This window comes from Cricetulus griseus (genome assembly GCF_003668045.3).
Source record: "Cricetulus griseus strain 17A/GY chromosome 1 unlocalized genomic scaffold, alternate assembly CriGri-PICRH-1.0 chr1_1, whole genome shotgun sequence".
NCBI lineage: Eukaryota > Metazoa > Chordata > Mammalia > Rodentia > Cricetidae > Cricetulus > Cricetulus griseus.
Window position 1 is genome coordinate 106277395 of NW_023276807.1, and position 22442 is coordinate 106299836.

The window sequence follows — 22442 nt, forward strand, 5'->3', positions numbered from 1 at the left end:
CCAGATTCTGGGACTGTGTCTCCCACATCTCTCTGCTCCTGGGTGTCATCCTAATCCTGACCACCGAATGGGAATCTGCCAGAGCCCAAGCATCAGTCTTTACAGCTCCCCGGAAGTATCTATGTGCAGCCATCATTGAGAACCCTGATCTGATCAGCACCTCCACCATGCGATGGTAGGTGATGGATGGGTGAGTGTAAAAACAGGCTGATGGCTGGAGAGATGGCTCAGCAGTTAAGAGCATGTACAGTGTAGGAAGCCGGTTCCTGCATTATAATGCTGCCTGAAGACACCAAGGTGTGAATTACTTCACAGGCGCTGGGTAATCTCCATTCCTTTGATCTCTGCCTATCCCGTGGCTCATTTTTGCCTGAGGAGCTGAAGCCATTCATAGGGTAATACGTCCCAGGCGGCTGGTCAGCCTTTTATATAGGGATGGTTTTCTTAGTTCAATGTCTCTGCTTAGTCTCTGCTTAGTCTCTGCTCAGTCTAATGCATTAAAGCTTGTCTGCAGAAGGATCCGAGTGTCCTGCGTGTGTTTCTTGCTGGCGAGGAATACAGAGCGGGCGCGGGACATATGGTGCCGAAACCCGGGACGCTTAACATCTCCAGCACCTCAGAGACCCCTCTAACGAGGCGGATTCAGAACTGCAGGGTGGTAAATTCGGAGAGGTATGATTTTTCTGGACTTTGGCTTGGGAATGTTGCTATTTTGGGAGGTTAATCTATTTTGACTTTTCTCACTGTTGTAACAATCTTAAAGAAGTCCAAAATTACATATCAGAAACCGAATGTAATGAGAAAAATTCGGAGAGGTATGATTTTTCTGGACTTTGGCTTGGGAATGTTGCTATTTTGGGAGGTTAATATAGAGGCTTCTATGCTTTTACTAGGAGCTATTTTGACTTTTCTCACTGTTACAGCAATCTTAAAGAAGTCCAGAATTACATATCAGAAACCGAATGTGGTGAGAGATGGGGCGCGCCTAACAATAAAATATAAGAAAAAAGGACCTCCCGGGATGTCTAGTGACATGGGAGTGTATGTAAGAAGTGAAACTACAACGTATAAGAAAAAAAGACCTCCTGGAGTGTCTACTGACAAGGGAGTGTATAAAGCTTTAAATCTTGATAGCTCTAATGACTCTAAAAGCTCAAGAGATAAAGTTTTAAAAGGAACAGCTCAGCTGGATGAGGGAGAGACAGAGAAGGAGAGAGAAAAAATGGGGAATAACCGGTCACACCCTGGTAAATTTAGGAGAGATGAGGAACCTAGCCTCTGCCCTGCAACGAAACTGGAAGCCTTGGAGCTGAGCAGCTCAGACTCTGAGATTTTAGACTCTAACAAGGAAGCAGAGCTAGAGGAGGAGCTGCCAAAAGTAAAAACAAATATGAGGCCATCGCTTGTTAATTCAGCGGGTGTACTTCTATCAGCACACCCACTATTTGGTACCGACTCCTTCTTACCATCAGAGGAATGGAAAAAATTACAGATGGCTTTCCCAGTCTTTGATAGGGGAAAAGGCCATGCCTGCTATTCAACACTTCTTAAAGGCCTGGAATGCCTGGGGCTTTAAAGCCTCATTTACATTAACGCTGGGGGCCATACCGAGGCCAAGCGTCTCACCTCAAAAACTAAAAGGCCAAAAGGAAATGGTAAAATGGAAAGATATCTTAACTGATCTTTGGAAAGGCCCGGATCCTATTCTCATAAGATCCAGGGGAGCGATATTGTGTTTTCTCACAGGATGAAGAGAATCCCCTGTGGATCCCAGAAAGACTCACCCGAAGAGTCCCTTCAGACCTCCAAAAGTCGGAACTCCACCCTCTACCCCCGGGAGTTGAGAGCCGCTATTGTTATCCAGATTAACTCCTGCCCTTGGCGGAGCGATTGTCTCTACTTAAGGGGTGGGGGTAATTGTTCGATGCAGCCGTTTACAGATTGCTGTTATTTTTGGCTGGTCTGTGAGAAAAGGGGTGGGTATAATTGTTCGATACAGCCGTTTTTTGGCTGGCCTGTGAGAAAAGGGGTGGGTGTAATTGTTCGATACAGCCGCTTATGGATTGCTGTTACTTTTGACTGGCATGTAAGCTCCAGGGCTCAAACCAAGAGATCACCCAAGCGCTTATATTTTGGCTAAGCGATAGGCCGCCGGCCAGACAGCTCTTGCACACCCGGAGCCTAGGCTCACTGCACAGGGTAGAGTGTCTGGTTTGTGCAGCCCCAAAGAGGGATGCTGAGCATAGGCATCGCACAGAGTTGCCTATTATACAGGCTTCTCTGGGAGGTACGTTGACCTGCATAAGGGTTACCTGCCTTGAGAATCCCCTTTCCCAGAAAAACGGCAGAGGACAGGTCGGGAGTACTTCGGGTCAAGCTAACAGCCTGATGGTGACTCCCGTACACAGTCTTAATGTTTGATTTTGGGAAGGTCAACCCCTGCCTCTATCCCTCAACATATGGGTGACCTATTTGCTTGTAATAATATAAAGCCTTTTCATTAATTAATAAAAAAAGGGTGATATGTAGGAAGCCGGTTCCTGCATTATAATGCTGCCTGAAGACACCAAGGTGTGAATTACTTCACAGGCGCTGGGTAATCTCCATTCCTTTGATCTCTGCCTATCCCGTGGCTCATTTTTGCCTGAGGAGCTGAAGCCATTCATAGGGTAATACGTCCCAGGCGGCTGGTCAGCCTTTTATATAGGGATGGTTTTCTTAGTTCAATGTCTCTGCTTAGTCTCTGCTTAGTCTCTGCTCAGTCTAATGCATTAAAGCTTGTCTGCAGAAGGATCCGAGTGTCCTGCGTGTGTTTCTTGCTGGCGAGGAATACAGAGCGGGCGCGGGACAGTACAGCTCTTCTAGAAGACCTGAGTTTGATTCCCAGCACCCACATCAGGGGGCTCACAATAGCCTGTAACTCTGGCTTGAGGGGGACCTGATACCTATGGCCTCTGTAGCCACCTACACTTGCATGTACACACACACACACACACACCAGCATGCGCATATGCATGTAATTAATAAGGGGCTAGAGACATGGCTCGGTGGTTAAGAGTACTTGTTGCCTTGTTGCTCTTGTAAATGACCTGAATTTGGTTCCCAGTACCCACTTGGTGGTTCACAGCCATCTATAATTTCATCTGGCATTCTCTTCTGACCTCCTTGGGTACCAGGTATGTACCTGGTATATGTACATACACTCAGGCAAAACAGTCATACACATAGGATAGAATAGATCTTTTTTATAAAGGGTAGATGATGGATGGTTGTATGACAGATGGATGATTGATAGTGGACAGATGGGGCAGATGAGGATACATGACAGACAGATGGAAGATGGATAGGTGGGTAAAAGACAGATGGAGGATGGATGGATGTTAGGTGGATTCAATGCCTTTTTCTGGGGTGCTAACCCTCCTCTGCAACATGAAAGTGTTTGACCTCCTAATCCCTAAGGCATTTGAGTGACTTCCCCGATTTTCACACTCTGTATTACCAGGGCCTGCAGGTCCTGAGAATCACGAAGCATCCCTTCAGCGGCAATCATTCGTCCTGTCAGAGTCATCATGAGTTGCCGTGCCTTGGAGCTGGAACATTTAAACTGGTCCACAAGAATGGGCTGGATGTTTTCCATCTGCTTCCAGAAAGCTCCCATCTGTGAAATGAGCATGAGAAACAGGCAATGGGGAAATCTTATTCAAGAAAAGAGCTCTGGACAGTGTCTGGGAGTTGCAGCTCATCCCTTACCCCCACCAGACTCTCAACCCTTCTGCAATTGAAGGGGGTTTATCTTGGCAGCGATTGTGTCCTATGGTAGACCCTCCACTCTGCCCCAGATGCTGTGCACATATTACAGAGGTGTTTTCAGCAAACACAGGCACTGCTGCCAATAAGAAATTAGGAGCACCGCTTAAGGATTCCAGATAGGTCACAATTACTCCTTGGGAGCATGAGAAGTGAGACAATGAGATCCTGTGAGTTCCAGGATCTCTCCAAGGGATTAAATATGGCCTAAAAATAAAAACTCAGGAGGCCACTAACTATTAGTCATCGTTCCAGAAGTACAAAAGAGCCAAATGGCAGAGAAGATGCTGACCGTGAAATCATTCTGCTTTTGAAATGCAGCTTCCCACGCCACATCTTATCAGGACTAGAGTAAGCAATAGTCAGTTCATGGCTTTAGATGTTGGGGGCTTCAAAGTGTGATAACATGGCCTATCTAAACTTCAGCATCAAGGGTGCCAGGAACTCTGGTGGCTGTCCTTCCTGGTATGCAGCCTGTATATCATCTGTGTGCCTTTTTTTGCTTACTTCTGAGTAGAACATGCCCTGAGGCAAAGAAAAGGGACTGGTCAAAACCCAGTTGTCACAGAATGTGACTGTCAGGCTATATTTGGTTCATATCCCTTTAGGTCCACATTGATCATGAATGTGGTATCCTGTGGGCTGATGTCCCAGAGTGAATAAAAAGGAGAAAGAGAAGGGAGCGCCAACATTAACTGTTGATACAATGTAACCAGCTGCTTCATATTCCTGAAACCACAGCTTCCCCTCTATGGAAGATATCCCTCTGGATTGTAAGCACCTTAAGGTGCTTGGCAGGTATTTGGTCACAGAGATGAGAAAAGTAACTCTGCTCCTTGAATGAATGTCCCCAATAGCTTCAGGAATTTAAATATTGGGTTCCCAGTTGGCACTGTTTGGGGAGGCTTAGGAGGTGTGGCCTTGTACTGCTGGAGGGCTTTGAGAGTTTAAAGACTTGTGCCAATTTTAGTTCTCTATCTCTGCTCCACCCTGTGGTTCAGGATTCGAACCCTCAGCTTCTTGCTCCTGCAGTCATGCCTTCACTTAGCCATCAAGGATTCTGACCCTCTGAAACTGGAAGCCCAAATAAACTCTTCTTTCTTTAAGTTGCCTTCTTAGCTTTCCCTGGCTTGTGTCTGCTCACATATGGGTCAGCATCCCTTCTCACTGGCCTCCCTATGGCCCTCTACAGAGCCTTTTCAGATCCTGAAAGGAAAGGACATGCCCCTCAATCATTCTCAGCTTCCCCTAGCACCCTTCCATAGGGAGCCAGGTGGTCCTCCTTGCTCACTGTAGCTCTCCTCAAGTCTCTTGGGAAAGGCCACGCTTTAGCAAATCTCAATTCCCCCTGCCCAGAATAAGAGGTGCCAAGGGCACATCTGCTTGCTCCAATGAGTCAAAAAGAGAAATGAGTGTTCCAAGGGAGCCCACTTCTGTGGCATGAGACGCATGTTTCCTGACACTGAGGGCTGGAAATGCTCATAGAATCCACTCGACTGTGGAGTGGTAGTGACACTGAGGATTTATAGGAATCATTGCTTTCAGTGATAATAACAGCCAGCTGAAAATGTAAATGGATAAAAACTTCCTTCTGTAAATCCCCACTCTCTAACTATACCTTCTCTGCTACTGAACATCAGAAACTGGGTCTGTGCCTTGGGATAGGACATGACAGTGTCACCTCTTCAATCTCACCAATGTTGCAGAAACCAAGATCCCCATGGGAAGAGAGCTCCACACCTACATTGTCTATGAGTTGCTCCGAGAGCTCTCTCTCCTTCCTCTCCACATCTGCCAGGGAGACATAGCCAGAATCACCGGTGCCCAACATTTCTGTGTTCGCCAATCTGGCCTGAAGTCCCTTTTCTAACTCCTCCAAATCCTGGGGTGAGGGAGGAGAACAAGTAAACAATGAAAAACTCATAAAACTCAAATTCTAGAATAAATGTTCTTACATTTTTGACAAATATTTTTATAAAAATATATCTTAACAATAATAAGAAGTTCTGGGCACAACCTTCAGGTTTAATGCTGGGCCGAAGTGACGGCTCTGCAAGTGAAAGCAATTGCTGTGTAAGCTAGAAATCTGAGTTTCTTCACCCACACCCACACCGTGCATTCATACACATAAAGTTAAAATGTATTTAAGGCAGAAGAGTAAAAACTCTTTTACTTCATTAAACATTGGACATCAAGAATTAAGGTTGATTTTCTTCTATATCCTCTGTCCTCGTGAAACTATAGTACTTAGCAAACAATCGAATCATGTCTTTCAGCCATTACAAACTCATCGAAAATGCTGTGTGGAGGGGTGGGAGAGATGGCTCAGAGGTTAAGAGCACCGACTGCTCTTCCAGAGGTCCTGAGTTCAATTCCCAGAACCCACATGGTGACTCACAACCATCTGTAATGAGATCTGGTGTCCCCTTTTGGTGTGCAGATATACATGGAAACAGAATGTTGTATACATAATAAATAAATAAATAAAATCTTTAAAAAAATGCTGTGTGTTCTTGGGGCTGGGCAGGAATATCCCTTCTTCACTCATAAAGTTTCCCTGGGGAAGGATTATACACTACACCTCAAGGAGGAAGTGGTATTTGGTAGGTTCAAGAGTAGGAAGTGCAGCTTAGCTTGCCGAGCTTCTTTCTCTCTGGGACACCATCTTCATAAAGCCATTGTTCCAGTGTGGTCTCAGCACAGTGAACAGGTAGCAGTCCCGGCTTCTGTGGGGAGTCACATGTGGTCCAGCTCTTCTTGTGATTAGGTGGGCAACTGTGCCAGTTCTTGGATTCAATGTTAGGAAGCAACATCTCCAGGCTGACAGCATTTCTAGATCTGCAGCTCACTCCATACTAGGAAGGAAGGATCACGGGGTACTCTGTGTGGCTCCTTCAAAGCCCAGCATGGAGAGGAAGAATGGTTCTTGCTTCTCTGGAGCTGTGGGGTCATCTTCTTCAGGAGATAGCTATAATGATGAGACTACTCACCTATAGATGCCTCCTACTGAGACTACTGACCTACCTTCCTTCGTGTACCTAAGAAATATGCTGAGGTTCTGGGTTTCTGTAGGAGTAGTTGTCCTCCATCTGAGTGAGCATATTCCCACCTGATCCCAGCTTTCCTGTATGCGTGTCTGTCCTTTCTTCATCCCTTAGCTAGCCTTAGTCAAGGTTCCAGGACCCAAAATGCAGGAGGTCACTCCAAGTGTTCTTTTTACATATGCACATACATTTTCACGTGAGGTCACACTGCATTCAAATGTGTATTATAAAAACCATTTTATGCATTAAAGGAAAATAATTTTTGCATGACGTGATATGCTTTATTATAAACAATTTATTGGATTAGCATGAGATATAGGCTAACGACTTACATGCTCTTGTTTTGTAAGGATCTTCTGGTATAATTCATCATCAGGCTTCTTTTTAGGAAAAAGGTCCAGGAGGCATGCTCTAAGAATCTGAATGAACATCTGTTGGCAGAAGGGAAGTGATGAGAGAAACATCTGAGAAGTGCCCATCCTCTGACATAGTTATTGCTGAACAAAAGGATCCATATATAAAGAGATTATATATCATGACAATGGTCTGTGCTGGACCAGGTTTTATGAGGGTTCAAAAAAATGTTTCTCACCTTCCTCTCTTTCTTCTCCCTCCATTGACCCTCCTGTCCTTACACAACTTCCTTAGTACCTACATTGCACAGAGCCCTTCATGACACGTATTTCCACATGGAGCCTTGCTTCCTTGTAAGAGAGTTAGAGATGCCTCTAAAGAATTGGGATGTGCAGAGCCTTCCAAGACTCCTGTCTCCACAAGAGATGCTCCATACACCAAGAAGGGCCCTTCCAGAATGGGGAATCCCCAGGGAATCCTAGAGAGAACCATCTCCACGGTGCCTAGCCACTCCACTACAGGAGTGTGTTAGCCAGGTATCATCACGCACCCCACTGCGGTGAACATTCACACAGGGTCTGGTGCCAGCATGGTCTCTCTGGGATAGATACCCAGGGAAGAGCCACTGGTCCTCTGGGCATCACATGCTTAGTTTTCTAAGAAGTGGTCATACAGTTTTCTACACTCATTGTGTGCAGTGTCTGATCGCCCCACAGCCTCAGCTTGTGTGCTGCTGCTGTTAACGTAGCTACTGGCTTAGTGTCTTTCCCTCACACAGTGCTCTCCCTACCCTGTGTCTCAGCAGATGCGCCTGAGCATGAGCTCATCTCTAGATGGCTCCTGCCCCAGGTAAATGGGAAGCCATGTCCTATCAGCAGCAATGGATGTTTCATCACACCCAGTGCCCAGACCTCACCTCATCAATCCCCTGTTTCCATATCTGTTTCCACCCAGGTCTGCGCCCTTCACACATCTGGGGCTCTGTGCACACAGGGAGTCTCATATCCCTCTCTGGTTCCCAGGTCAGGAAGAGAAAGCAAATGACTCCACCTACCAGGTGCTTCTCCCGTCTCAGTGCTGTGTCTACCCGAAGCAGGTCTTTCAAGTGAAGGCTGCAAACACATAGGTCAATATCCGCACTGAACCACCGGAGAGAAGCAGACAGGGGTTAAAGGGTAAGAAGCCAGGATGAGGAAAGAACACTGGTCTCAGCTTGGTCTTTGTGGTGTCTCTGTCCCCTAGCTCATGTTCCTCACATACACTCAGGATTAGAGAAGTCCACACTGCTGCTGGAAGCCTCAACTGAGTGTAAGGACACAGCTTGCAGGGACACTGGAGACAAATTCATCCAGAGAGAGAAAGCCAGAGGAGCAGACTCAGTATGTCTTCGTTAAAACCTGTCACTTCTGCCACCACAGACCACCTTTCCTCAGCACAGACAGACAAGGAAGTGACTCTTTTTTTAAATTTTCTATTTTTTGTTAGTTCGAATTAGAAACAAGCTTGCTTCACATGTCAATCCCTGCTCCCTCTCCCTCCCCTCCTCCCCCCCATCCTCCACCCTATCTCCCCTCTGCTCCCCAGGGAGGGTAAGGCCCTCCATGGGGATCCCCAAAGTCTGTCATATCATCCTGAGCAGGGCCTAGGCCCTCCCCCATGTGTCCAGGCTGAGAGGGCATCCCTCCATGTGGGATGGGCTCCCGAAGTCCTTTCATACGCCAGGGATAAATACTGATCTACTACCAGAGGCCCCATAGAGTGCCGAGGCCTCCTCACTGATATCCACGTCAGGGGTTGGGATCAGTCCCATGCTGGCCTCCCAGCTATCAGTCCAGGGTCCATGAGCTCCCTCTTGTTCAGGTCAGCTGTTTCTGTGGTTTTCACCAGCTTGGTCTTGACCTCTTTGCTCATAACTTCTCCGAGAGCAGAGGACCACAGCTATTAAGCACAGACAAGGGTAGCCTTGGGGACACTTTTCTTTCTCACAAACAAATGCATTTGAATTAAAACAGCCATCCACACAATTCTGAAGTTTATAAGTGCAAATGCGAGAATGTGGTCCATGCTGGTCTCTCTCAGCCCAGGGACATCTTCCCTGGCAACAGGCTCCAAGTCCCTCATTCTTGGGCCACTTGTTGTGGTGGTTTGAATGAGAATACTTGGACCCCAATTGGTGGAACTGTTTGTGAAGGATTAGAAGATGCATTCTAATTCTAATTCTCCCTGTTGGGGGAGGTGTGTCACCAGGAGCACACTTAGAGTTTCAAAAGCCAAATCATTCCTAGCTACTTCTCTCTCTGCCTCCTACCTGCAGACAAGGATGTAAATCTATTGTTCCAGTTGTCGTACCTGCCTGGCATGCTTGCAACCACAGCAGTCATGGACTCTAATCCTCTGGAACTATAAGGTCCAATGAACTCTTCTATAAGTTGCCTTGATCATATATAATTGAATAATAATAGAAAAGTAACTAAGGCATCCAGAGATTCCTGGAACTTCAGGACACAGAGACCTGATGACAGCTGCCAATCATAACCCCTGTGAGAGGACCACAAAGTGAGGCTAGTGATATGGCACCCGAACCTCAGAGATAAAGTGGCTTATCACTCAAACCTGACTTATCACTCACTGTGGTGTGAACTTGGCAGCCTCTCTGTGTCTTTTTACAAAGTAGGGGAAATATTGCCTGATGTTTATGGATCACCAATCCGGTCCAATTCCCTTTGCCATGCAACAGAGTTATAGCAATGAGGAACAGAGGTCAGGCCCTCAAGTTCCTTGGATAATTTTTGCAGGTGCTGCAAGCTTTGCCCAAACTCCCAGGGTGTTGGCTGCTCTATAATTTATGGAATGCATCAGTATTTAAACACCTCTCTCCTGTAACCACTCTCCAGGGCTCAGGTTGACTTTGTAACCCCAATATTGATCCACACCATGTGGCCAACGGTAAAAGTACCTGGTCCCCAGCTCTGACATTTTGCTTCTGTATGTCCACAGCTGAGTCATTTGACTTTTCTGGACCTTTTCCTCCTTTGCATCACCCACTGTGAATTTCAGTATCCTGTGATTGCTCCTTACCTCTCACAGACCAGAACCTCAGGGAAGCTGCCCACCTGGAGGAAGGCACAGTGGAGGAGCCTGTCGTCACTGTAGGCTGAGTGCATGCTGGAAGAGGAGCTGCCATCCTCCTTGCCAGCCTGGCTCAGGCTGCCCAAGCTGCTGGCTGGTGAGGCCTCTGCTGGCTGGTGGGGTAGGTGGGGCAGAATGGCTGCTGCCTGGGTCAGGTTTTCATGCAGCGACGGGTGGGAGGATCCATCAGCCAGAGGCTGGAAACAGAAGGAGACCTGATTGAGTTGACCATTGGAGTGAGTGCACACAGACCAAGCTTATGCCCCAGGTCCATGGTCAAACCCACACCCGAGGGTCAGAATCATGGCTCATCTGTTCCCACACTTGTTTCCATGAGGCCAGCCCTCTGTACCAGACTCCTACTCTAGAGCCATCAGACTCTGTCCCTAAACACCTCGGTACTCAGTGCCCCCATCTGCCTAGTCCATGATGTCTGCTGGACATCCCTTGTCTCTTCTATGGCTGGCTCAACTCCAGGAGCCCCTTTGACTATGTGTGCTAAGCACCTGCCCTGATGAAGGTCATTCTTGTCACAGCCTTGATGGCTCCCACTGCCCTCTCACAGGCCCGTGTCTCCCAACTAAGCCCAATGTGACACTTGTCACAGTCTGGTCCCTGGAACAACTGCAAGTGCTCAGTTCTCTGTTGAGCCCTGTCACCTGCTGCCGAGCCTATACAGACTAAGCTGGCCCCTGCTCCAGACCTCCTCATGTCCTGCTTCTGGGCCTTTCTAGATTGAGCTGTCCTGTTGGGATCTGCCTTTGCTGGGGCTTGCCTTCCTTGAGGTCTCCTGGGTTCCTGAGGTCCCTGGCCATTTCTGTGTGGCGGGTTGCAACACCTTGGGCTGCTCAGCTAGCCACAGCCATATTGATATACATGTACCTTTCATACACCTGACAGACAGCAAGGAGCTGAGTAAGCTTTTCACAATGTGCTGGGGAACATACCAGTCAGGCATAAATGTAACTGGCCTAGCAGACATTTAGATTTCTCCCAATCTAATCCCCACTGTGTGTGTGTGTGTGGGGGGATTAGATCTCTTTACTTCTCTTCCCAGTGTGACTACATTGAATACATCTCCTTTCTCTGTTTTTTACTACTGTTGTCTCTTTAACTGGCTTCCTGAGGATGGGTAAGCTTAGTTGTTGGCCTACAAGGGCCCAGGCTCTGACCCTAACAACTCCAGCAGCACAACCAGATGCTGCTCATCATAAGACTTCCACAGGGAGAGAGTCTGGGAACACCCTCTGGTGCAGGAAGTCGCTGACTGAGCAAACCATGGTTCTGAACCCTGCCACCCACTGTCTTGCCTGAAGTCCAAACATCTGGTGAGGCAGAAGCACCCCCTCCCACATTTCACAGCACAGCAAGAAAGGGCCATGCAGGAAAGGCTGAGTCAGGAGTCAGAATGGCACCCTAGAGACTCAGAGCATATCTTGCTGAGTGTCAGGATGCCAGTCCTTTCCCAAAGACTCTTGGCCAGGACACTTTCCATAGGGTACCTCACGGGCTCAGCTCCTCCCTCTGATCGGCTGCTTTTTGCATAAATACTCCAGCCAATGGAACCTGTTCACAGTCATGCTGACAATAGTGGAGGGTGGAGCTTTTCTCCTCCTGCACATGACCTTGAACAGTCCATTCACCTTCTGGAAATGCCACAAATTGGAAATGCCAATGGTGTGACAATCCCTTAGCCCCATATAAGTGTCTAAGAAGTATAGTGTCTGGCACTAGCCCTGAGCCATATGGATAGAGATAGAAGTTGAGGTCTGAGGTACCCAAAGGGAGGATAGTATCTCACTGTTTGGTAGCTGTCTGTCATCCTTGAAGATCAAGCAGCTGTAATTCCTGATCTTTTTGTGGTCCCCATGTGCCCACACAGAATGGGTCAGCTTTCATGTTTTGATCTATCACACACCAAACTTTCAGGTAGGGTAGAAACCCACATCTGATCCTTATTCTCCCAGGGATCCCTGCACATAATGGAGTAAACTTCAGCGCTAAGATGGAACTTGGAGTGCTCACCCGGAACTTCTGGTTGATGGGATAGACAACCCTGGCTTTCAGTGCAAATGCTGTGATGTTACCGCTCAAGGATGGCTCACATTCCTGCAAAGAAAAGAGAGTGAGTAACCCAGTGAGTTTTCTGCCGTGTTAAGGACAGATGGTCATGAGTCTCTAAAATGTCACATTCCACCTGCAACAGTGGATAGAACCATGACAGGCCGGTTTGGATCCTTGCAAGAAGGAAGGGTGGGTAGGGTGGTGGATTGGTGGTGGATGTAGGAATAAACAGAAGAATTGAGGAATGGATGGGCACATGGATGGATAAAATGGTGGCTCTACCAGTGGGCAAGCAGAGAATAGGTGAAAGGACAGATGGAGGATGGATGTATGAATGTGTATTACATAATGTATGAATGTATTGATGAAGGAAGACATGAATATATGGATGTATATATGTGTCATAGTAATTTTTCTTTTACTACAATAAATGCCATGACCAAAGCAACTTGGGGAGGAAAGGGTCAACTTTACCTCAAATATTACATCCCATCTTTGAGAGATGTCAGGGAAAGAACTGATGCAGAAATCCTGAAGGAACACTACTTACTGCCTTGCTTTACAAGGTTTGATCATTCTGCTTTGTTATACACCCCAGGATCCTGCCAGGATTATTACCACCTACTATGGGCTTGCCCTCCCACATCAATTACCAGTTAAGAAAATGCCCCACAGGCTTGCCCACTGGCCAATCTGGTAGGGTGATTTTCTCAGTGGAGGGTTCTGTTTCCCAGATGGCTCTAGCTAATATAAAACTAGACAGCACAGTATGTATAGGAAGGTAGATAAGTGGATGGAGCATGAACTTATGCATAGATACGTGAAGTATGGATGGATGAATAGATGGAATAATTTAATGAATGAGCAGATTTGTAGATGGGTGGATTCATGAAGAGATGAATGAATGGGTGAGTGGGTAAATGGATGTGTGGATGGATGGACGAATGGACAGACTGATAGATGGGTGGCTGTATATATGTATGGTGGGTGGCTAGATGGACAAATAGATGGGTACATAGACAAATACTTGGACAGACAGACACTATCACTTAACTCCGATTCTTTGGCTTTGAAGCAATTAGGCTTTTAATACCTTGAGACAGATTAATAAGTATCTCCTGAAGGACTATGGCCCACCTTCAGTGGGAAAAACAACCACATGAAGTATCTGAGCTTTGAGGAATTAGACCTCACATTTCACAGTGCAGCAAGGTCGCTGTAGCTGACAATTCATATATTTCAGAGCAACTGGATGAGTCTGAACTTTCCTAACTCACAGAGGTGACGACGTGAAGGTACCCATGTCACATGTTACATGTATAGTGTTAACACTGCACTCCACTGATGCAGATCATTATATGTGCCAATTAAAATGTAAAGTGTGGCACTGCAGGGTATAAACACACAGGCAATATTCACACAAAGTTTTGGAATAGAACCTTAAACAAGAAAGGAATGGTTAGGTCAGCCTCAGTCTGACGATATAATCAACAGATGGAGGGTGTAATACTCAAGGATAAGAGGCATGAAGCTTCCATCTGACTTCCTGGGCCTGAGAAGACACTAAGAACTGGGCAGCTGTAGTGCTGGTGTTCACCAGCCACTCAGAGCCCAGTAGGCATTGCCTCCCTGAGAAGCCACCTCTGATGCTGTGGGAGGGACCAAAACATTGCTCACTCTGTTCCCTGGCATGATCTGTACTTCTTCTGAGGGTTTTACTACATTGTGCAGGCTGGCTCTGAACTTAAGATCTGCCTCAGCCTCCAAGCAGCTGGGATTATAGAGCATACCAGGTCTGGTGATCCTCTTCAGTTTAAAGCTTTGTGTAACAGAGGTGGAAGGAAAGGAGAGGAAAAGGGCGAAATGAGAGGAAGGCATGGTTTCTCTACCCAATAGAGGGCAAAGACACACTGCAGAAGTGTGAAAGACAATGAAAGGGACATGTATTCCTGTGCAGGAGCAGGCAGAGTTGGGATGCCTGGGGATGCAGGCATGAGTGAAAGCCTGGGTGGGACCACTGGAATAGCCCTGACTGTGTGAAGCTCTACTTGCAAGGATGCCAGTGTGGCCACCTGTGTGGCTACCTGTATCCTGCAGGACTTGATGGAGGCCTGCCCTGCTTTGGCTGAGAGATGGAGGACACTAGAGCCCTAGGCATGTGGAGGCAATGACAGGCAGCTTCTGCCACCTGGAAAGGATCCATAGGCCTCAGCTTTTCACAGCTCTCCTCACTGGATCTAGATGCTCCAAATCTGATGGTTTCCCTCAGGAGATGCAGTGATCCAGGAAATGGATTGCTGTGCAAAAGTTACAAGGTAGAAGAACTTCAGCCAAAACAAGGCAGTCGTTCAGAGAATTGGTGAAGATGTCATTGTGAGGAGAGAAAAGCTGTTTCCCCCTCAGCCCTAAGGTGTTCTTTTTGGTTCTGCACAGTCACCTCCATGGTTCACATCCCTCCTCTTTATTAGCAAAGGCAAAAAAAAAAAAAAGATGCAGGCTGTGGGGCAGCAAGCCTCTGAAACCTTCTGGAAGTTTCTGCGTGTTTTAACCATCAGGAGCTATTCATTAAACAGAATTCATCTAAGTAGCAGCAGGACATATCACAAGGCTGAGGTTCTCTGCACAGAAGAGTTGGCTGGACTCACCAGGCAGAAACACGGCTGCCCAGGCAGATATTTAACTCAGCTCTGGGCAATCATTAGCCTGGTAATGGGCACCTGCCAGGCACTGAGGGAGGTAGCAGGTTAAACCTCACTGGGCCCAAGAAAAATGATGTAATCTTCCACCATTGCAATGTTGATGGAGTACCTTCTGAGACAGGGATGCTGGCAGCACCCTGGGGACCCTGTGGGGGATCTCTGTGACTCTCACAGTGAGGCACCTGAGGCTCAGACAGGCTATGTTTCCTGCCCAATACCACACAGCAAATATACAGCAGAGCTGGGATTGGTCCACACTGGGCCCCGAGGCTAGTGTTGTTTCCATGGAATCCAAAGCCAACTTACATGTGAATGAGGGTTTTTGTTTGTTTGTTTTTATTTTTAAACAGTTTTGTTGCTCTAAAATATATAAATTGTGTAATATGTAATCAACGGTCTTCAGTGTTTCCCCAATGTTGGAAGTATCACACAGGCAATTTCAGAATGGCTCCTTGCAGCAGAGAAGCCCTGTTCTCTGATTGTCCACTTGTCTCTTCCCTGGCAACCACTCAGCTACTTCCTGTCCACATAAATTTCCCATGCATAGGATCCTACTTGTTTCTGTGCATGACTGATTTGGGGTCCTACTTGGTGCATGACTGACTTCCTTCACTTTGGATAAGAGTGCATATCAGTATCACGCTCCTTTTCACAACCAATAACCTTCACCATGGACAGATCACAATTCTGTTTTTGTTTAGTTTGAGTCTTGATTTTCAATATGTAACCCAGGTCAGGCTTCAGTTCACAATCCTCCTGCCTCAGCTAGTGCTGAGAATATAGGTGTAACCCACTGTGCCTGGCTGACAACATTCTGTTCATGCATTTCTTAGTTGTTGGTCATTTATGTTGTTTCCAATCTGGCTGTTGTGGACTGAGCTGGACATCTGTGTACAAGCATTTGTGTGGACATAGTTTTCCTGTCTGTGAGTGGAATTTTAATGGTATGTGGGGAGGGGGAAAGGCAGTCAAGAGAGATGAAGGAAAAGAGAAAGACAGAGATGCCACACACACACACAGATTCTCACACACATTGTCCCAGGGATGCAGAGGGTCACCCAGGCAGACAAGGATGAAAAGCTCTCCACAGAGACACAAATAGAGACACAGAGAAAAAGAGACATGAGAGAAAGGAATCCCAGCAAGGCTCTTTCCTCACCTCCCAGCCTCTCTGAAACTCTGAGGTACAGGTTCTGCAGGCTAGGCCCCCCAGGAAAGAAGTATGATCACTGGAATCTTTGGGAGGTACGGGCCATAGGCAGCTTGGGACAACAAGCTGCTATTCTGCTTTGGTTCCTAGCCTTTGGAGATGCAAATCCAGGTTTGCATCAAATCTGAAGCACTCTGTATGGCCAGTAGAGGATCCCAAACAGGGAGGAATCTGAGGGACAAGGGAAGGTAGAAAGGGGGAGGGAAGCAGTTTGCTCTGCCAGAGCCAGACAGATCTAGGGACACGTTTGAACTTGGCCGCTCCCCAGTTTTAGGACCCAGAAAGTGATCTGTCTTTGAGGCTCAGTTTCCTCATCAGATTATGAAAACAAAAAGGGAAACTGAAGAGAGTTAGGAGGACTCAAATCCACCAGACCAATGACCCTGCCTCGACTTAAAGTATGCATTATTCCCTGCGGCACCAGAGAATGCCAACCGATGTCCCTTTGTCCCTACTGAAGGAGCCTTGCCATGCTCCATGGGCCAACTGAAGCTGGATAGAGAAGACCCTGGACAGGGGAGAATTCATCCTCTAGGATTGGTGCCAGGCTCCCAGCTTTCCCTTGGCTGCCTGTTTACTTAGAGTAACGAAATTTGGTTAGAGAATAGAACTTGGGTTCGACTGATAGCAGCTGGACTCTGATAACAATCAGTCTATCAGCCAAACACTCAGAAAGTACTGAGTGGCTATTAGTGGTATGCTCATATTGATTCCCCCACTGGCTAGGAAAGGGGAAAAGTGTGGCTATGCAAAGAAATGGGTAAATGTTGTTAGCAGGGTTTTGTGGGAATTGAGACACACTAAACTCCAGTCATCCCACAGTCATGAAACCCTACCAGAGTAGTTTCTTGAATAAGTGTGACCAGAGACAAACACTAGAGAGCTTTCTGGGGTTTTGGGACTTTAATTAAGAGGGGACCATACCTTTGTCAAAAACTCATCCAATGCCTTTTACTATTCATACATGACAATCCTGGGAAATAAATCAGACAGTGTCTTGTAGCTTGACACCTTAGCTTCTGGAAGACAGTCCCACACCCAGCATGTGTCCACAGAAGCACACAGGCTCAGACTAACCTCAGGAGCATCCTCATCCCGGAAAGTTGTTTCTCTCTGGCGTCTCCTGACCTGGGAGCCAGTATCTGGCAGGCTCTGTGCAGTGGGCTCTGAACTCCTGAGCAGATGTTGAGTGTCATCTTTCTGAAACCCCAAAGGGGTGGAGAGAAACCAGATGCTGAAGTCAATTAGCCTTGTCCATCCCCCTGAAATTTAGCCCAACAGTCATCTCTGTTCACCATGTGCCCTTCCTGCCTCCTTCACCCATCAGGCATTTTTTAAAACCACCCAGGTCACCCTGGTCATCTTTCTAAGAAATCCCCTCGGGTACATATCTCAGTTGTCCCCAAGTGGAGCCTTGTCCCAAGAGTGGCCACACTGGGAGCAAAGCTTGCTTTGTTTCTCAGTTTCTGTTCTACGTTCATTTCTGTAGCTGTGATGAGATACTTGATAGAAGCAATTGCACCCGCATGCATTCATTTCTCTCTGCTCTTGACTGTCATGTGACAAGCTGTGCATGCATGCATTCATTTCTCTCTGCTCTTGATTGTCATGTGACTAGCTGCTTCAGGTTCCCGCCTTGACTCCTGTACGGTGAGGGACTGACCTGGAGTTGTAAGCTAAAAAGGATCCTCTTTCTCCCTAAGTTGCTTGCTGTAGGGTTTATCTCATCATAGCAAAAGACATGAAACCAGAACAGAAACTGCAGTCCCTGAGGGTTATCCCTTTGCAGGAGATGTGCAAGTAGTATTTTCCCTGCTGTTCTCAGTAAAGCTACTGAGTGATTTTTTAAAATAATGACCTTGGTTACCTTCAACAGAGGAGTGATTTCTACTATGAATTACAGTCTGTAGACGTGCTATTTGCAACTCCACCACTTGGCAGATGTCAACATAGATATTCACCGGTATCATAGCTATTCATGGACATGTGAGCAGCAGAAGGCACCCATGTGCTTATCTGGATGGATGTGAGCACAGAGAGGCCTGCTTCACCTTTCCTATATCCTTGTCAAGTAAACTTCCCTGTTGTAGCTGTGTGTCCAGCTTTCTCCAGTTTTGTTTCCTGTTCCTGAGGGGTTGTGATCCTGTCTAGAATTTTGAAGTACTATAGGGCCATGGTGTACCCGCCAGAGGAGATCCTTGTGACAGAGGACCTGCCCCTGGCTAGAATTCTGGGGTTCTTTACTGTGAGTCCACAGAGAGAATTAGCAATAGGTAGCCAGTGAGACTTCTTTAAACAAACACAGGTCACTCTTAAAGGTGGACTGATAGAAACAAAGGCTCAAGGGACTCCAGGCAGTATCCTCCAGGCAAAGTTTTAGTGCTCACCTGTTCAGAGCAGGCATGAGGACACAGTTGAATTGCCAGGACCATGTTAAAAAGCCAGGTATGGGGGTGTACACTCTCAATCCCAGTGCAGGGAGGTAGGACTCAGGTGGCCAGCCAGCCTAGCCTACTTGCTAAGTTCTAGGCAAGTGAGAGACTCTATTTCCAAAAAACAAGGTGAATAGTGTCTTAGGAATGACACCAAGTTTGACCTCTGGCCTCGACATAAGCACACACATGTGCATAGACACCTGCATGCATACATGTACCTGCACACACAGGAACATTTACACACAACATCACGGGGGCCAGCAGTAGAGTTCAGTGGGTAAAGGCAGTTGCCACCAAGGTTGATGACCTAAGGACTGTCTTCTGAGTCCACGTGGTGGAAGAAGAACACTGATTTGGACAAACTGTCCTCTGATCTCTACAGGCATGCTGTGGCATGAGTACATTCTCAAGAATATTAACCCCCTAACACACAAAATAATTATATTTATGCCCTGGTGATCCAGTTGTGCACTAAATTAGTCAGGGCTATGATTCAGCATCCACTGGATACCCAGCCTTGTTCTAGACCCTGGAGGAAAGCCTCTCGGTCAAAGTTTGTTTGAGAAGAAACTTAAAAGAGGGAGCAAGCCTCTGAGGTCTCGGGAGAAGGATGTGAGAACATCTGCAAAGGGCCCAATGCAGACACAGGTATGGCAATGTCAAGGTGTCCAGAAGTTCATGTGTCTGAAGCCGTAGGTCTCTGGGCAGAAAGCACACACAATATAGCCCAAAATTTCGATATTTTTTTGCAGTTATTGCTGACTATTTGATGGGGGTCTACCCAGTTAGACGGCTCACTAAAGACCTTGGGAGAAAGCCCACCCACCCCACAGAGGCAGAAACAGCTTTCTACTCCCACACTTATAAGTTTCCAGGAGGTCAAGGGTCACAAGAGATCTGAGGACAAACTCTAACAAGAAGGTCAATCCCCAAAACAAAAGGAATGACTGGGGGGGTCAGGGTTGGGGTGGGGGTGGCGGGTGGGGTGGGTGTTGGGTGAGGAAACACAAAACAGACAACAGAAGATCACAGTGTCTTCAGGAAGTGGATAGGCATTCTACCCACACCAGGCAGTTTAGGATAAGAACAGGGACTTGGGGGACAGAAAAGAATTCCTGAAAATGAAAATATAAAACACTGAATCACAAGAATAAAACTGAGCAAAGACTCCCAGCTTCATATATGTGTTATATATGAATGTACATGCATATGTGTGTAACACACACGGTATCCATCTAACAGTTCAGGACTGCTCACAATCATAGCTGACTAGCACAACAGGTTATAGGAAAAGAGACTTGATAAAGAAGAGAAAGAAAATATAGGCAGGGGCAGAAATCAATCCAGACATGTGTGTGTTCTTGAAAGAAGCGGGGACTGAGAAAAATAATCCTCAACCAAACATGTTTCTAGATAGAGAGAGCCAAATGCCTGGCACAACAGAGCAGATCTGGAAGACGTCAAAGCTGCCAGAACCCAGAGTGCCCAATGGGTCTCATCACAACTAATAAGATGCCTATTCCTCCATGTCAGGAATCTCCCCAGTATCCAACATCATTGAAATAGTTGTCAGGCACGGTGTCCCTTAACCATTCCTGGACATTAGACCATATACTTGTTGCACTGCCAGGCTGCTTAACACTCTCCCCACCAGCATCTTGCTAAAATGGGGCTGTAAACTGGGTTGATTCAAAGCTGTTTGCAGAGTTCAGAGCCTAGGGCAGAGGGCCCAGTTCAGTGCCTGGAACAGATAGCTCTCCAGATGCTAGCCTGATTCTACTCCACCACAGCACCTATCATGTTGGGTTATGACCAAATGCGGACTGGAACTGTACCTTTCCTGCTCAGCTTTGTGGCATTCAAGGCCCAGTGTGACCCTGGCAGAAGGTCCTCAGTCTACTCCCAGAGGAGGTCCGGCAGCTCCACTGCAAGGTAGAGGGAGTGGGCATCCGGGTGCAAACACTAACCCTCCTCTCCCCTATACTGAGCTGGGAGCATCTGCTGGGATTATTCCCACATTTTTAACTACACCGGAGGGCACAGAGGCCCAGGAGGGCTTGGGGGCGACAGTCTTTCTGAGGACTCCAGGCCAGTGCCTTTAGGCCAATCATTCCATGCCCTTCCTCAGCAAGCCCTGACCCTGGTTTACTTGGAGCTGTAGGCTGCGCACAATCGCACTCAGAAGATGCAAAGCTGGGGTCCAGATAATGAAGCCCAGAATCTTACCAAAAGAGGAGGGCGCTCGATCCACCCCCTGGTACCCACCTGGAGCCGCGCACGCAGGCGGCTGGCGCGGCAGCCTAGCCACAGGCCGAGGCCCAGGCCGAGTGCTGCGCCCAGTAGCACAGCGGGGACCAGCAGCGTGGGCGCCGCCTGCAGCTCCTCCCGGCCCAGCAGCAGCCGTGCATCGCTTGTGCAGGCCATGGGGGCTCGGGCGGATGACCCGCCGCATCCCGTCGCCCGCCAGCTCCGAGCCTCGGCGCCCTTCCCTGCTGCGCCCAAGCCGGGGGCGGAGCCTGGACCTGCGGCCCCAAACTTTCAGCCATTCCGGGCCCTACCGCACACTGAGCATGCGCAGCCGAGGTGCGCCTTCCAGCTAGAGGATCCAAATGTAGGAGGATGGGAGCATCCCTCCTCCGAGTCCTCGGAGCAGCAACTCCTCGGTCACGGAGCGCCCAGGCTGCCCTAAGTCCTGGCCTGGCAACCCTATTAAGCGCAGCACAGTTCCTAGGTTGCTGTTGACTTGTCCCATCCGACTCCCACGCTGCTCTTTGGGCTGGTAGGTCTTCTCTACGGGACAAGCAGCCACTGCCTCCACTCTTGATCGCTTGAACACTCCTTTTAATCCCTTATCTCCTGGAGAAAGAGTCTGTTTTGGGCCCTCTCTTCATTTTGTCATTCACCGTTACACGTGGGCAGGATGGGAGCCAATACTTCGGCCTCTTTAAAGATGGAAAAGGACAGAGGAGGTGACTTATCCAAGGTCTGACAGCTCAGAAGAAGTTGGCAGTGTCTGTCTGCTCACATCTATAGCTTCAGGTCACTCACCTGCTATAAAGACCTTCCTGTTTCCTCAGGGCATCTCTGGGAACATCTTCCTGGCAATAGCCTCATGAAGCAACTGTGTTTATGTGAATCCTCAGGCCTGAGCTTTAAAAACATACAATGCCAGGCAACAGCATACACCTGTGGTCCATGGGCCACTCAATTTGTATAGGAGGCAGAAGCAGACCGGCTTAAAAAAAATTAGATCCATTAAAAATGAACTCTGCTTGTGTTTTGCCCTCTAAAGTCACTTGTTAACACTGCCCCCAAGATACCGGGCAGTTTTCAAGGGTGCAGTACTTGGTGTGAGAGGCATGGCTAGGACACTCTCAGACCTGCAAAATCCTTCCCTGTCCAAGAAAGGGGTGTGTGTGTCACTGGAATTGTGAAGAAGCTGGTGCTCGGCTCCAGCTGGACAGCTCACAGAAGACCCTGTGACAGCAGGGAAGGCAAGCCATCAGAACCCAGAACTCTCCCAGCTCCTCCCTCTCGGGATACAGGAAAGCCCTTTGCCCAGGGCTTTCAGCCCCAGCTTCCCCATTGACCAAGTGATGGCTTCAGTGTTGAAGAGGAGGCTGGGTAGGTTCAGGGAGATCCCCCAAGACCCGATTGGGAAAGCAGGTGCTCCGCTGAAACTGGACTTAGTTGGACCCCA

At 47.8% G+C, this 22442-nt stretch overlaps 2 protein-coding genes across 13 annotated transcripts in view; one reads left to right on the plus strand and one right to left on the minus strand.

The window, feature by feature from the left end:
* The window catches only part of Evc (EvC ciliary complex subunit 1), a 40835-nt gene extending 19591 nt beyond the window's left edge, over positions 1-21244 (minus strand). For 5 of the 12 annotated variants that reach the window (XM_035453425.1, XM_027387062.2, XM_027387061.2 and 2 more), the window contains exons 1-8: positions 21008-21241; positions 17385-17507; positions 12360-12443; positions 10284-10531; positions 8260-8344; positions 7184-7282; positions 5552-5689; positions 3500-3658 (exon numbers count right to left, since the gene is read on the minus strand). In XM_035453425.1, the coding sequence (XP_035309316.1) occupies positions 3500-3658; positions 5552-5689; positions 7184-7282; positions 8260-8344; positions 10284-10531; positions 12360-12443; positions 17385-17507; positions 21008-21166 (1095 nt within the window). In that variant the 5' untranslated portion in view covers positions 21167-21241. Of the gene's footprint in view, positions 1-3499; positions 3659-5551; positions 5690-7183; positions 7283-8259; positions 8345-10283; positions 10532-12359; positions 12444-17384; positions 17508-21007 lie in introns of all 12 variants that reach the window. The other 7 variants (XM_027387060.2, XM_035453424.1, XM_027387066.2 and 4 more) reach the window with 5 other exon arrangements.
* Positions 21245-21356: 112 nt separating this feature from the next.
* The window catches only part of Evc2 (EvC ciliary complex subunit 2), an 84485-nt gene continuing 83399 nt past the window's right edge, over positions 21357-22442 (plus strand). Inside the window, exon 1 of the mRNA XM_027387058.2 lies at positions 21357-22366. The gene's annotated coding sequence lies outside the window, so the exon portion shown is untranslated. The remainder of the gene's footprint in view (positions 22367-22442) is intronic.